The sequence below is a fragment of the Dasypus novemcinctus genome, chromosome 4 (assembly GCF_030445035.2).
Source record: "Dasypus novemcinctus isolate mDasNov1 chromosome 4, mDasNov1.1.hap2, whole genome shotgun sequence".
NCBI lineage: Eukaryota > Metazoa > Chordata > Mammalia > Cingulata > Dasypodidae > Dasypus > Dasypus novemcinctus.
This window is the reverse complement of record NC_080676.1, coordinates 55028550-55044540: the sequence shown is the minus strand read 5'-3', so window position 1 is coordinate 55044540 and position 15991 is coordinate 55028550. Positions and strand designations below refer to the sequence as shown.

Sequence of the window (15991 nt, the reverse complement as noted above, 5' to 3'; positions counted from 1 at the left end):
CCAGAAAATAGATATAAAATTATTTATTATTAATCAACAGTGTGCAAAACTCATCAAGGAAATCCGTCTCTTGAAAAAAACTAAAGATGAAACACTAGAAGAACAAGACATCGAACTTCGGGAAGTGAAACAGTTCCACAAGATCATTGATGAAATGCTAGTTGATATTACAGAAGAAAATTCTGAGATCCGTATTATCCTCCAAACATATTTTCAACAGGTAAGACAGTACTGTTTATAAATATTCCTTAAACGCTTTGATGAAAATAAAAATGTTTATGCATACAGCATAAAGTGGAATTTAATTAAAAATATTTTCCTCATAAAATGCAGTGTTGCTAATGATCACTATTGGACATTCTTTCAGAATGGTTTAGAACTACCTACAGCTAGTACTAAAGGCAGTCGTCAAAGTTCTAGATCTCCTTCTCAGACTTCACTGTTATCTGCAAGGTAAGTGGAAAGTTAAAAAAAACCTCTTCCTTAAAACAATACCTCCTTAACTCTCACAGCTTATCTGGTGAAACTAGCCACTTCCAAAATCAACACAGCTATTAGATTCTGTCAGTTCACTGTAAGTGTCCTTCTCATCCTCAGCTACCTCCCTATGTCACTGTCATTGATACCAGGCAGTAGAGCGAAACCTTCTGGCTTCTATCTGGTGCATCCATTTCCAGAAATTTCAGTGGAATGAAGCAGAGTGATAATTTGAGTTACCTCTGTCATGCTGAATTCCCAGTTGGGGGAAGCTGTTTTTAAACCATGAAAGGACAACTGAGATACAGACATGTGGAATATAATTTTTGCAATTAAAATCACCTGGAAAATTTTGAAGATACGATGTTATGTAATTTATGCTTTATTTTGTTAAAAAAAGGAAACTATTCTTAAATGCTGTTGACTGTTAACCAGAATTCAATCATTAGGGATGTCTGATCAACTTCGCTGATGAGAAAGGTGATCCTAATTTTAGAATATCGGATCTCCTATATTCATCAGTCTCTTATTATCACTTTTCATTAGTCGATGTAGATTTCATAAAGAAAAAGGGAAGCTCTAAAAGGCAGTGGTTTAAGTATAAAAATGCTTTCTACATAAACAGTGGGCAGCCACTTGAGCATTACTGTACTTTCATTGTGTGTGTGTGTGTGTGTGTGTATATATATATATATATATATTTAAAACTTGACATTTTAGAATTGCATGGCTAAAGTTATGCTTTCCAAATCTGGACCCCTGAGGTAAGGCAATTTACACTGTAACAGTTAATGAGGATATGTAAAACCAATTAAAATTTGTGAAAATTTTCTACTAACAAAATACACAGGCCACCGGGACTCAATGTTTTATTCCCCGTTTAGACAGTGGTAATTCTGTTTTCACAAACAATACTTTTCACATACCCTATGTCAGTTCCTTGGTGTCCTCACCCATGACTCCACTCTCCTCAGGCACTTCCTTGAAAAGCTATACCCAGGGTCTTGTTGGGCAAAACTTGTCTTTCAAATCACAAATCCAGATATCCCAGTTCTGTCCCAGCCTCCTCTTATTCTATCAGCCTCACTGGAACCCCAATTCCATTCCACTTTATTCTTGTTAATAGGCTACTCCCTTTCCTCTTCAGTTTAAATTACATAAACTGTCATTTTAATCATTCTTGCCAGCACCCAAATTCCCTTGCCCATCTTCTTTTTGATATGATTATGTAAAAAAAATACTTAATGATTGCAACTCTATAAAATTAGTTTAAAACATTTTTTCTCATTATAGAAATGTATTTTAACTCTTTTCCTATTGGCATGAAATTTTCTCTCCCCACCTCCCCCCCGTTTTTTTTTTTTTGTTAATTTTCTTGATATATATGGTCATGCTTTTAAAATTTATTAACACTTTTGATAATATGTACTCTTTGATCTATTTAATTATTTATGGAATTACATCTTTTGCTGATAATGAGGAGGGGTCTGGACTAAAATGTAAATTTTGAATTAAATTTGTAATAATTCTGGTTTTCCTTTTAGGTCATCTAGGACTTCAAGTACTTCTGCTTCTCAGACTTCGATTAAAGTATTAGAGCTGCACTTACCCGCTTCTCCTTCTGTAATAGGCAGGACTTCAAGGCCAGCTACAGCTAGTAGTAGCTCCAGTAATGGTAAAAGTAAAAAGAGCAACAACTAAACATTTTAAACTCTTTTGAACACGTTGTAAAAACAAAAATCTTACATTTTAATGCAAAAAATCCCACTCTGATTGGAGGGGGGAGGTAATAAAATAATGATAGTCCTACTGAAATATTGTTAGACTTTTAACAGGGCTACATGTTATACAAGTACAAGAAAAATGATGTTCTTCACTGGTATCTTGATGTTCTATTTGAAAATAGTGTGCTTCATGAACGTCTAAGAGAGTTCACAATAGGACTAAAATTCTCATTTACTCTGGACCATCTTGTAATTAGGTTTTCCTTATTCAGAAAAACATGTATTTCCCAGACTTTTTGTGGAGAAATTTTTTTAAGGCACTTTGTTCTTCTGATGTAAATTTTTAACCGAAGAGCATTCCTCACCACCCCAAAACACAATTGATTGGAGAGAGAGACATAGCACTAAAAATGCAGCTTAACAAATTTCCAAGGAAGAATTACTCTCCTCTCTTGAAATAAACACATTAAAGAATTTTTGAGACACAGACAACCAAGCATAAAGAGTAAAAACATATTTTGGAAATTTCCTTGATTTAATCAACAATTTAGATAAATCAGCTGTGACTGATTCGCAATGGAATTATATCAATTTAAAGTGGAGGTAGGCTACCAGATTTAGAATTAGCTTTCCCAGTTAATACTTTATTATAATATGTGTCCAATGCTTAACTCTTGGAATAGACTGTATAGAGTATCAGGGCAATGTTATGAGTTTCAAATAAATACATGAGAACCTATGTACTTAAGTGTTCTCTCCTTCAAGGCAGCAGCCTTTTGGGGGAAAAAAGTTTGGAACCATCACTCCCAGTTCCTTCTTTTGAAAAGAAGTCATGGTAGTCAATCTATTTCTCCTGATCATTATGATTTTTTTTAAAAGAAATAGCCAGCAATAGACATAGCTAAGTCTAATAAATAAGATGGGTAAAAATGCTGGATAAATTTTGACTAAAATTATTCAAATTCATGATATTTTGTAAGATCAAAAACTGATTGTTTACAATCCCTTTGTATGTTCATCATAGTTCTTATTCTCAGCCCTATATCATTAATTTGTAAATCTTAGATCTTGAAATATTAAACATTGTAATCTATGAAAGCTGAATTGTGTCTTAGTTCTGTGACTTTGGGCAATTTATGCTTTTTCCCCCTTATTTTTAGTATGGAGACAGTAATAATCACTTACATCCTAACTTAATTGAAATAATGAGCTAATATATACAAAACTCACAGGGTCTGACACATCATAATCATGCAATAAATTCTATTATTGAATTACCACCCAGGGCCTACCACGGAATGGTTTGGCTCGCAAAACAAGTCTACATTTAACTCTTAAATAACTTCCAACTTTAGCATTGCAGTGTAATAATCCTAACTGGTGAGAAAGGGAATCAACCCCTTTATCTCCCAATCTGGAACTACATTTCAGGGAGTTACATCCATCTGCTTTGTTACAAAGTCATGCTTCATTACTTACGGAAACTGGTGTGTGTATAAACTGTAATCATGACACTAAGGAAAAAATTGCTTGATATATTACTAGGGATTCTTGACAATGTAAATTATCAGTATTTTTTGCTATGGCTGGCTTCCTGAATACTGCCTTAGAAATTGGTTTGTGTACTCTCTTCATGATGTCCCATGAAAGAAGTGTGGGGAAAATTCAGGCAGCCTGCTAGACACTACTTTTTTTGTACCCAAATGTAACGTATGCTACAAAGCAGCTTTGGAAAACTACAGTGCTGGTTGATAGTGACACTCATTTTATTATAAAGATATTAATATATAGAACTAGGGGGTCTTAAGATGAGTTTCTTGGTGGAAAGACTAATTCCTGAGTGACTGGCCTATTTCTACTGCCATTTTCTATTGCTTTTGACCAGGATTTTTTCCCCAGTTCTACTGCAAAGCAAATTTCAATTTTTCCATTAGGGTCCCACTACTGGAATTTGAAGGACACAAATAGCACACACAGTACTTCAAGTTTTGGTATTTTACTGTTGGCAGAAACCACAAAACAGGACAAGGAATAAAGTCTTCTTCCTCTATCATTCCTCACTTAGACCTTTGTAGAGGGATACCCACCTGCCTACCCATGCAGTGATACTCTAAGTATTAGTACTAAGGGTCACTGTAAAGACCATCAAACCCCAAACACCTGTATCTCCCCGAGAATATACCATTCAGCTTTCAGTTATTTTCGAAGAATTTTACAATCCAAGTCTTCTCTTCCTTGAGCTCTGTTGGAATTTATTCTGAGTAATAACAAGGCTCAGGTTGGCCTAGTCATTTATTTAGAGACCCAGAGAAAGGAAGTTATCAGGGGAGAGGAGATGCAAAGAGAAGAAAAGTAAGACACAGGCCAGCTCTAAGCTATTTGAAAACATGCCTAGTACCTTTCCAACTGAACATTTTGCAATATTAGGAGTTTCCTAATTTTCTTTCCCTAGAGGAAAACCAGATTTTCAGTGTGCTGTTTTTTTGCCACTGCTATTTGCTTTTGCTAAAAGGATTCTTTTCTATTCTGATCTACTTTTGCTTAATATAGTCTTTATAGACTTGTCAATATTTAAAGTAAAAAAATTTCTTAGGGCTCTGTTAGCAACAAGGCAAAAATGTAGAAATAAGAAAACTGGGCTCATATTCGATTTTCATGGCCTTATTCCTGTCATGGTAAGGTACTTGAGCTGGATAGAAGACAATGAGTGTGCACAACCCTTTTAAATTAAAACAAGCCTTAAATGCCAATTAAACAAGACAGATAATCTGTCTACCATCTTAAAGTAACTGTGCAAAATGATTTATTATTTAAACAAATACGAAATGCAACTTAAGGAACATTCAGACATATAAACTTTTAAAACTCTTAAAACCTTTTAAAGCGCTTTTAATTTAACAGAACAGAGAGTGAAGAGATTTTTAATGAAAACAATTCAAGTGTTCAATGCACAAATTTAATAACCAGCAGGAAGTAAAAGGTACATCCAGGAATTCTCATACATCATTATAATCAAGAAACAATACTTTCAGAGAATTATCTTTAGGTAAATAAGTTTAAATTGTCAGTCGGGCAAAGAAATACTGTACATACACACATGAAAAGTCTAAAAATCAGGCTGTGAAAAGGGGATCTACAACTGAAATAATCTGAGAAATGCTGAAGGCATTTGTTCTCTGCAGTCTCTAAAAATAAAATAATTGTAGGAGCAGAGACTTTTGAATTGGACTATTATGACTGAAGACACAATTAAAAAAATCTCTTTATGGTAATGGTGTTGATATCCTTGGCATATTAATTTTTTGGCTTATTTCCTTTTTCTTTCTCAAATTCAGCTATCTGATTAAATATATTGAGCAAATTTTGAGGTAAATTTTTTTTAACTCCACTTTCTGACTGTTCTTTGCTATTTAGTCCATCTTCTTCTGGAACCTCTGTTTTAATATCCTCCCCATAATTGTCTTCCCTTTCATATTCTCCTTGATTTGTATTTAGCTGATATCTTTGCTCATGTCTACTAAAGTCACGTGATCCAGAATAAGTATATTTTTTATATTTGTCAACTGACTTCCAAGGGTAGTCTGAGCTTGCTGGTGAAGTAGAATACCTCACTGAACCGGGCTCCCACCTTCTATAATGCTCTTTTCTTCCCTCTATATCCTTTTCAAATCTTCTATAACCATAAACTTTTATCTTGTCATCTGAATTCCTACAGAAAGTATCTGAGGAATCTCTTCTACTAGAAAAATGCCTTTCTGATTTACATGGCTGTTCTGTTTTGCTACTACCTGCCTGAGATTTATAGCTATTGTACAAATCTCTTGGATCATTAGACCTACCTCCAAAATCATCCGGAATTTCAACTGAAGATGAAGAGAGACGGTATCTATCTTTCTCTTTTACCTGTGTCTTCTGATATGGTAACCTATCTTGTTTTTCCAATAGTTTTTCCACTTCTTGTTTCTGGTGAAGGAAAGATGCTGAAGTATTGGCTGGAAGTGGATAGCACTCATCTTTTCTATTCTGATCTATCTGATTTGAAGATGCCTTAGATGAATGTCTTCTGGAACTGCGAGAAGACTCTGAACGGTTTCTCTTTCGTTTCTTTTGTCTCCTGTGACCAGAAGAGGATGATGAAGAAGAAACTGATTCATCAGCAGAGGAAACACTTGAAGAAGATGATTTTTTTCTTTTCTTTTTTAACCTAAAAAATATAATTAAGTCATCAGATGTAAATATAAAAACATTTCTACTATATTATCGATAAAGATTTGGTACTATTTTGTTCTCTCTGAAGAATTCATAAAGATTTGTAAGTTGTGGCTTAGGCAAACAACATTATAATCTCAGTCAATACAGAGCTAATTGTACTAACAAAGGTATAACTTTGGGGGGAAAATATTCGTGTAGACAGGTGTCACTTATGTAAATCTATCATATCTGAAAGACACAGTGACATTTCAAACACTACTTTAAAAGCTTAAGACTACCTGAACACATAAAGGAAAGAACTAAAGTTTTACATCTGACTAGCTCTAGTTCACTGTTTTTCCATCTCAGCACTACTGACATTTAGGGTCCAATAATTCTTTGTGGGGTTGAGGTGGGGCAAAATGGGGGAGGGCCTGTTCTGTGCATTGTAGGATGTTTAGTGCAATCATCAGTCTCTAACCACTAGATGCCAGTAGCACTCTACCAATTACGACAACCAAAAATGTTTCCACATTGCCAAATGTACTCTAGGGTGTAAAATCACCCCCAGTTAAGAACCACTGCTCTAGTTCTTAAACATTTCTCCATAAAATACAGATAATTAAAACAACTCATTATATATTTTAATTCTACAGTAAGTTCAATTTTTTAAAAAAAATGAACAATTCTAGTCTTAAGAGTCCACTTTGCTTAATCTCTTTTTACAGAAAAACATACATTCTTGGCTAAGAATTCTTAGCAGTCATTGATTATCACTTAAAAGTACTTTCATTTCTTACTTACTTTATCCATATGGTACTTTGGTTCAACTCAGTAGTTGCTTTAAATTAAAAATACTGAATATTATAGTTTACCTCTTCTCCTCTTTTAAGAGCTTACGCAATTTTTCTGCACTTGTTTCTATTTTCTTAGTTTTCTGCTTTTCTTCTTTTTCAGCTTGTTTTTCTCTTAATTCCAAAGATTTCTTTTAGAACCCAGGTATCAGAAAAAACCACACGTTAAAAATAGCAAAATATATAAAACCCAATATTCAAAAGACCATCCCCCAACCGACAACCAAGTTTAGTATACCCAAATTATCATACATCCAGCATTATACAAGTATTTTTGAACATATGAAAAATTAATCATTCAGGTATTTGGCATTAATCATTGCAATAGCCAGAACAGTATTGAGGACCATATTGCAGTTGGTATCCAGTGAAAAAAAGGAGAAGCCATTGCATTGGTATACCCATGAACCAGAGTATAAGAACAAGGTAAAAACAAAGAATACATGAAAAAGTATTTATTAAAAAAAAAAAAATTAGAAAAAATTAAACAGGACACAATTTTACAAATAAATCCCATTAAGGTGAATTGAGGGGAGAATCACAATGTTTAAATACAAACCATTATAAAAATAGCACAGCCCAGTTGGATGCATGATTACATAAGAAATCATTTTCCAGTTTGTGGATGGGGATGAGCAGCACCAGATGTCAGACACAGCAGCAATGGTCCAATTCAGAAGAAAATGCATGAGAAAACATCATCATCAGTATTACAGGAAAAGACAGCTTAAAATATTTCTCAAAAAGGTTTATAATTAGCTCAATTATGACAGTTTTCGCTGATAATTTTGCAACCACCAAGAAAGCTCACTATAGGCATACCTAGTTCTATTGCACTTCATATTGTTACACTTTGTAGATACTGCATTTTTTTTACAAACTGAAGGTTTGTGACAACCCTGCATTAAGCAAGTCTATCAGCGCCGTTCTTCCAACAGCTTATGCTCACTTTGTGTCTCTGTGCCACATTTTAATTAAGAAATGCACAGTGTTTTTTGAGACATAATGCTATTGTACACTTAGTAAACTACAGTATAGTGTAAATATAACTTTTATATGCACTGGGAAACCAAATCATTTGTGACTTGCTTTAGTGTGACATTTGTGTTACTGTGGTGGTCTGGAACTGAACCTACAATCTCTCTGAGATATGCTTATACAAGGACAATTCTCAAAATCACATACCAAAGGGAATTTGCTATTAATTGTATTTTTGAGCAATGACAAAAAAGATATTCTATGCGTTAATTTCAAACCAAATTAGGAATTTAAGTAATCTACAATAGTTTTCCCTTGAAGAAAGGTATTTGCATTGATTTCAATTATCACTAAATTTCTAAGAGGAAATAAAGAATCACCTGCATATATTTGTGAAGTTTCTGCAATGCATCCTCTGCATCTTTAAAAGTCTCATCCAAAGCCAAAGCTTTCTTATAGTAACCTTCAGCATTTAAAAACTTTTCTTCTTCTTCTAACCTAAATTCAAAAGGAAGACTTAGCTTTTATATAAAAACAACAAAAGTTCCCAAATATGCACACAGGTTAGAGGCTTACATGAGAGGACTATTACTAGGGAAAAACCATTTTAAGCAAATTATCCTCCAAAATAAACAATACTTAAATCATGTGGGTTTTTTACTGGTTCTTATTTGGTAACGAGATCATATAGAACAAAGAAGAATCAGGTACTAGTAACTAAAGCTGCACTATAGGTCCAGTATTGTTATGTTTTAGTAATTTATAAAAAGACATTATGACCTGGTATCTCCTGCAAATTTAGTTTAAGATCCTGAGTGTTACTCTAGAATTATAATTATGTAGGCTGGCTTTTCTTAGTCATTTATGAAAAAATTTTCCCCAGATAATTGTCAAAATTCTTTGGAAATAACAACACACACACGTGTATCAAAACCAGCCTGTAGTTCTTGTAATCTACTACCTTTAAAAAAAAAAAAAAAGCAAAAAAAAATATGTTAAGAAATTTCTATCTGTAAGTTATGCTTTTCAGTTTGTTAATAAAATCTGATTCAAACTGCAAAAAAAAAAAGCTAATTAATGGTGGAATAAGGGTAGAGGCAAGAATAAAATGTGGCTTGCCCCACTGAGCCCTTCCAACTCACAGCGCAGCTTCCAGCATATCAGATTTACTGTTCACTGTATTCCAGATTTATGGAAGTGGATGGTCATTGCATTCTGTTTGAAGACTCATTTGTGTCTCCATTTTAATGCAGATTTTCTCTTTTCCCAGTTAAAAAAGACCTTTCCCTCTTTGAGGTTCTCTGACATATCAAATTATATGCATTATATATATTTCATATATTATAAAGAATTTCCCAACTCTATAACAAAAGCCGTAAGATAAAGAGCTACCTAAGAAAGCACTTAGATGAAAAAGACATCTTTATCAAAAACAAATTAAGTGGTGTTATTATGATTAATCACTGAAATATAAAGCTGTCTATTTACAGCGTGTGTATATTTACTTTTCTGACTCACTGCTGTTATTGGTTTTGCACTTTATTTCTGTTCTGATAAAAATTGTAAATATGTTAAAAACAAAAACAAAACAAAAACAAAAACCAGCCTGTAGGTAGGAAAATTGATGACGATCATTAAGTCTATGCTACGAAAAATCATAATTAGAAAGTTTGAATATATAAGAGTGAAAGGATTTTGCAAAATGTTTTCAATTCTTTAAAAGGAAAAAAAGATAATTATTGAAAATATAAACAAAAAACAGCAGTGTCAATGGAATCACTTATACATCAGTAAACTGGATGTAGAGTATAAGGGATGAGCCAAAGATGACTAATATTTCTGGGTTGCATAACTACATGGATCGTGCTGCCATTCACTCAGCTAAAAGAAACTAAGATGTAGGTAATAAGACAACCACAAGGTACTATCTATCTATTATCTATCTACCTAGTGAGGAAGTTGAACGCTGCTCCAATTACTCGAGTCTAGTTAGAAGTTCCTATAATTTGTTTTAAAAACAAATATCATTAAAACTCATCAATTTGTGATTTGTGATCCTTTAAACCAGAATGTTCATACAAACTTGAAGGCAAATTCATGAAACAGCAGAGAGATTACCCATTTAAAAAATTCAACAGCAAAAAAGAAGCTACTAATTATTAATCTAAACTGGCTTTTAGTCATTAAAGTAGGCTGTAATTATTTATACTGGATGTTTCACGTTTCTTCAAAATACTTAATAAATTTTCTGGTCTGTTACTCATTAAATTTTTATGATACAATTACTAAGTCAGACATTATGCCAATTTAGAATATCTGGTTCTTAAGGATCTGTTCTTCCATTAAATCTAAATTTGTGGATTTTTATTGGACAGGGTAGAATAATTAATTTGTTTCACAATTATAGAACCCTCAATTCATATTTTTATGTATTTAATTAAAATGAAGAATCCTAGTGTATGTCCAGGGAAAAAATCCTTAATCTAATTTCTTGTACCTTTACATTTATATTTGTATGCAATGGAAATGGATATTTTAAACAATAAACTTGAATACAAAAATATCTCTAATAATTCAGTTTGTTTTTAGGATTAAATAAGATAAATGTGCCTGGACAGGATTTTTGAAGTAATGTTTTCATAATTTATTAAGCTTTTTTTGCCTGCTATTTTATTTTTTGAAATTTAAATAGTTTTTAATTAAAAAAAAAATGATGTTCTGAATTAAAACGCTATTTCCTTACATTAAGTTCAAGATTGTATAGTAGTTCGTGAAATATTAGACCACCACTATTAACAAAACACCTGACACTCACTGCCCTCCTCTTTCTACAAGTGTCTGGCAGAGGTATTTTCTTGCGTTCCTGTGACTTGGACAGTTTTCCAATGCAAGCTCAAAATCTTCTATTGCTTTATTCAGACTTCCTTTTGTTGCATATCTAAAGGTAGGAAGAAACAAAGTTAGGGTAATTTATCTTGTGAATTATATGTAAATCTTATACACATTTACCTTGTAAACATTTCTTGAAATCCTTAATTCACTTACAGTGCTCCACGAGCTACCAAAGCTTCCACATTTTGTTTGTCTATTTCCAGAGCCTTATTGTATTCATTCATAGCATCCACATGACGTCCAACCTTAAAATAATCAACTCCAATCTTCACACTAAAAAAGCATTTGTAAAGCAAAATAAACATTTTGCAGAATACCCAAATAAAATATTAGTGTGAATAAATTTTAAAAGCAACTACCATCAAATTTGGTAAATATTAGTTTTCAATACTCAATATACCTAACAAGCATTCTGCCTATGAATATTTTCATAATAATATATTAAATCAAGATATCAATATAATAATTTCTTTTGAAAAAAACGAAAAAGCTAAAAAAACTTAAGTTCATTAAGCTTATAACACAGACCACACACACCTATTTAAAAAGGCTACTATTGGGAAATGGATTTGGCTCAACTGAAAGAGTGTCCACCTACCATATGGGAGGCCCAAGGTTCAAACCCAGGTCCTCCTGACCCATGTGGGGAGCTGACCCATGAGCAGTGCAGATGCACGCAAGGAGTGCTGAGCCATGCAGGGGTGTCCCCCGCATAGGAGAGCCCCAAGTGCAAGGAGTGTGCCCCCACAAGCAGAGGCACCCTGTGCAAAAAAAGCGCAGCCTGTCCAGGAATGGCGCTGCATACACGGAGAGCTGACGCAGCAAGATGATGCAACAAAGAGACACAGATTCCTGGTGCCACTGACAAGAATGCAAGCAAACACAGAAGAACACATAGTGAATGAATGGACACAGAGCACAGACAATGGGGGTGGTGGGGGAGAGAAATAAATAAAGAAATAAATCTTAAAAAAAAAAAAAGCTACTGTTGAAGATATATTTTACCTCATTTATAAGTAAATTTGGTCTTAAAAATGGTATATGAATACTTAAATTACTGTAACCTTTTAGAGTCACTAAAGCAATATTGAAAGACAAAGTGTTCATACCATTTTAAAGCCCAAGATGCAGACTGTTTCTTTCTTAATGCAGAAGCAAAATCGTCTTCAGAGAAATTTTTACTATTAAAGGAAATAAAAATCAAACAATAAACACTTTTTAAAAACTAAACTTCATACTACCTGATAGACACTCTACATTGAAAGCATGAATTCCAAAAAAACCATGTTTATTCCATTTACAGAGCAAAATCCTTTAACAGTCAGGAATGGTTATTACTGTTAAATAATTATCTCTTCAGCATATACATAAAACTTGTAAGAAAAGTGTGTACATGAGAAGTGTGCACATCTTTATTTGGTCCACATCTAATCCCATTCAAAGAAATGGGATCACCTGTTTCATTCAACGTTTGACATGAGGTCAAACCTGCTACATAGGATGGCTAAGTATGCCCCTTGGTTATGTAGCTTCTAAGCTCAGCACTGTTTCCCTCACCATCTAAGAGAAAAATACTGATTTACTATACCTTTGTAGGCCTCTCATTAAAGATGGTGGATTAGATTCATCTATTCCTAGTTTTTCTAGAAGGAATTCAACTACTCCTGGATTAACAAATCCCAAGGAACTCTGCATGATATTTTCATAGGACTCCAAAGGATTGCTATTTAGTTCAACACTCCTCCTTTAAAAAAAAAAATCACAACAAAAATACAATGACTAATAGAATACTGGATATGATTCTTCAAGTGATATGAATCTCTTTACCATACAATACTCTTACAGTTCTTCCAGAATGGCTAATTAATTAGCATGTCCCATTTCTACTAAAGAAATAGCATTATCATATGAAGTTTAAATACTCATACCATTTTTGTACATGATGTGTGGCAATATTATGAATTGGTTTCTTTTAACAAGTTTGAGATACCTTAAGGGTTAAGAAAAGAAAATTAACATATTTTGCTATTTTTCATCGAAGAAGCTGCTTTGTAATAAACGGTTATTGAAATAAAATGAATAAATTACCTGTAGTACAATGGTAGCTCTTCAGAATTAATTACACCTAACTTAATCCCAGATAGGTGTGGCGGAAGAGAGGAGCTATACAGAGATACCGCAAGCTTTTCATGGTATCTGTCAATATCCTTGATTCCAGCTTAAAAAAAAAAAAAGAGGTAAGCCAATTAATAAGAAAATGCAAACTAGTAGGAAAATAAACACTTCTCTACATAGTCATTATTAATAAAAACAAAAACTTGACTTTTTGTTTGTTAATATGAAAAAACTGATCACCTCGGATGATGTCACCAATTTGGTAATATGATAAAGGATCCCCATGGTTACTATGAGAAGGTACATCTCTTAATGGACAAAGAGCCTGCAATGAGAAGTATTTTAAAAAATCAGACATTTCATTCTTTAATGAGAATGAGATCCTCTTTTACTCTAGTTGTTTAGTAAAACAGCTAATAGTTGCCATGAACATAAAAAAAAACCAAAAAACCCTAAAGTGTACATTTAAATAAAGGCTTAAATTACAAATAATTTCTATGCCCAAATATAAAACATGTTTTCTGGTTCATCTGAGAAGCTAAAATCTCATGAAACTTTCCAATTAGTTTTAGGAACCAAACATATCTACAGATTATGAAACAAAAAGGTATTTTGTGCTTGTCAAAAATAAAACTAAAATTTGTCCAGAAAGTACAATTCCTATGATATATGAAAATATAAATTTCCCAAAGTTTATATAAACTGTTATCCACTGTGATATCTTCTGCTTGTCTTCTTTTTTCATCTGCTAAGATAGATAGAAAATATCAAATCATTTAAAGTGACGTACTATTTCAAATTCTGGACTATTCATCTCAGGCAAAGGGTCTTATAATGTAGAAATCAATTATTTAATTATTGGAAATATACAAATATCACAGTAATTTTTCTCTAAATTATCCACATGAATAATTTACTACTATGACTTTACTATATAATCTACTATGAAATACTAAATAATTAAGAACCTCTTCAACTAGAAGCAGCCCAGAATACCAACCTCATCAGGTTCACAGATAACTCTTTGAGCAGTTAAAAAAAGACAATCTCAGTCTTCCCAACATGCCCCAAATCAAAGAAACAAAACAAACAAAAAACCCAAATCCTGACATGGAAGAAGAAACTATGCAAATAACACTTTCACTGCTAATAATTTTTTTTTTAAAGAAGGCTTGTTTATATCTCTCCAATTAATATTTAATTCCCCAAAGTATCTGGGCAGGGTATTCTTTTTTTTTTTATTTTTTTTATCTTGTCCTTCTCTCTCTTTCTCCTTTATTAGAGAAGTTGTAGGTTTACAAAACAATCGTGCGTAAATTACACCACCCTATTATTAACACACGGCAGGGTATTCTTAAGCACAACTGCATAACCAAGACCTAATTCATGCATTAAATGGCACTTTTTATCAAAATAGAAGCAATCCAAACAAATGAAAAATGAGTAACTTACCGTGATTTCTAAGTGGGATATATCTCTCATAATGCCACTGCCTAAACAGATCAATACCATGAAAAACCCAAACTCCCGAATGGAACTAATTCTTCCAATCACTATATCACCACGCTCAATATCTCGGAAAAACAATTCTCTCCGGTCCATACTAGGTATCTCCATGAACTGCTCTAAAGGTGGCATGACTGCATAATGATCTGAAAAAATAATTAACAAAATCACTAACAATAATTTTGGGCTCCGTTTCATATGAAAGTACTGTTAAGCTACACCGCAATCTTAGAAAGATTTTAAAACTAAATTCACCTTCATTGTCTTCATTAACTTCAGAACCTACAGGTACATCTGATTTCCAGGAAAGTGCAAAAAGCAGATCCGCTTTTTTGGAAATGAATTTTTGTATTTCAATGTTGTCAACTCTCTTCTCTTTTCTTAAAAAGAAACAAAATCTGAAAATTCGTCTATCCGTAAAGCCTTTTCACATACCCAAGTTACTAGTTATGGCTTTCACTGCCCAATCAGTTCCCTTCTAAGCTCCAGGACGTGTATCCTCCGAGAAAAAGTTTTAACGAGGGATTCTTTCATTTGCCAAGCTGGAATTAGAGGGTGGAGAAACCTAAAAAGTAACTCCCTCACCTCCAGACACGAAAGCCCAAGGGATATCGGCCACAGACTCCGCGCCACGGCTAGACAGTGCCAGGGAAAAAAGTTCAGATCGCAACCAGCATTTCCCACACATCCAATGAGCGAATCCTCCTCCACCCCTCCCTCAGCACCAGTGCCACAGCTCTTAGGTGCACATGGCCACGTTCCCCTCCTCCCGGAAGCACTCCCGGCTGCCGTAGGGGAGCCCCCAGCTATGTCCTTTTCCCATCTTGCAGCGGCGGCGCTGTCGCATTACCTGCCCTGTAACTGCTGTTGGGACGGCGGGCCCCGAAGAGGCTCAGCCACCGACCCTAGCAGGCTCCGGAAGTGCGGATTGTCCTGTTGTTCGCTCCGGAGCAGGGACAGCAACGATGGCCCGTGGCAATTCAGCGACTGCCGCAGAAGGTCCCGGTCCATGGCTAGAGTTCACTGGACCTGAGAGCCGGCTGGCTGCTAATTCATCCCTTTCGAGTCCACTACTTCAGCCGCTGGCCCCGGGGGCTTGGGTAAGCAGTCCAGAAACCGCCGGAAGCACACATCACAGTCTCACAAGATAGTCTCCCGGAAGTGTTCCGGAGCTGCCCTGCTGCGGTGCCGCGGCTGAGCGCAGCTTCGGTCTCGCGAAGTCGAGCGAGAGTACGGAAGCCGAAGGATTGGCCT

The 15991-nt window shown here is 34.3% G+C and overlaps 2 protein-coding genes across 2 annotated transcripts in view; one reads left to right on the top strand and one right to left on the bottom strand.

Moving 5' to 3' along the window:
- The window catches only part of CCDC39 (coiled-coil domain 39 molecular ruler complex subunit), a 64647-nt gene extending 61345 nt beyond the window's left edge, over nt 1-3302 (top strand). Inside the window, exons 18-20 of the mRNA XM_058295389.1 lie at nt 41-220; nt 368-453; nt 2022-3302. Of these exons, the coding sequence (XP_058151372.1) occupies nt 41-220; nt 368-453; nt 2022-2178 (423 nt within the window). The 3' untranslated portion in view covers nt 2179-3302. The remainder of the gene's footprint in view (nt 1-40; nt 221-367; nt 454-2021) is intronic.
- Nucleotides 3303-4987: 1685 nt separating this feature from the next.
- Nucleotides 4988-15748, bottom strand: TTC14 (tetratricopeptide repeat domain 14). Its single transcript, XM_004477626.5, has 12 exons — nt 15588-15748; nt 14993-15117; nt 14684-14883; nt 13472-13556; nt 13205-13334; nt 12705-12860; nt 12226-12297; nt 11270-11389; nt 11040-11162; nt 8605-8722; nt 7268-7377; nt 4988-6405 (listed from the first exon to the last, which is right to left on the bottom strand). Exons 1-12 carry the CDS (start codon nt 15746-15748, stop codon nt 5496-5498), a joined length of 2310 nt encoding a protein of 769 aa, XP_004477683.1. The 3' UTR covers nt 4988-5495.
- Between the last annotated feature and the right edge of the window lie 243 nt (nt 15749-15991).

What these genes read in the sequence shown, in the direction of transcription:
- TTC14 (XM_004477626.5), bottom strand. Translation starts at nt 15,748, where the DNA reads ATGGACCGGGACCTTCTGCGGCAGTCGCTGAATTGCCACGGGCCATCG. An exon ending in CTTGTAGAAAGAGGAGGGCA is followed by an intron (nt 8,723 to 11,039) that starts GTGAGTGTCAGG and finishes TTTTGAATTTAG; the next exon opens with GTTAGAAGAAGAAGAAAAGT. An exon ending in AACTTCACAAATATATGCAG is followed by an intron (nt 7,378 to 8,604) that starts GTGATTCTTTAT and finishes GGGTTCTAAAAG; the next exon opens with AAATCTTTGGAATTAAGAGA.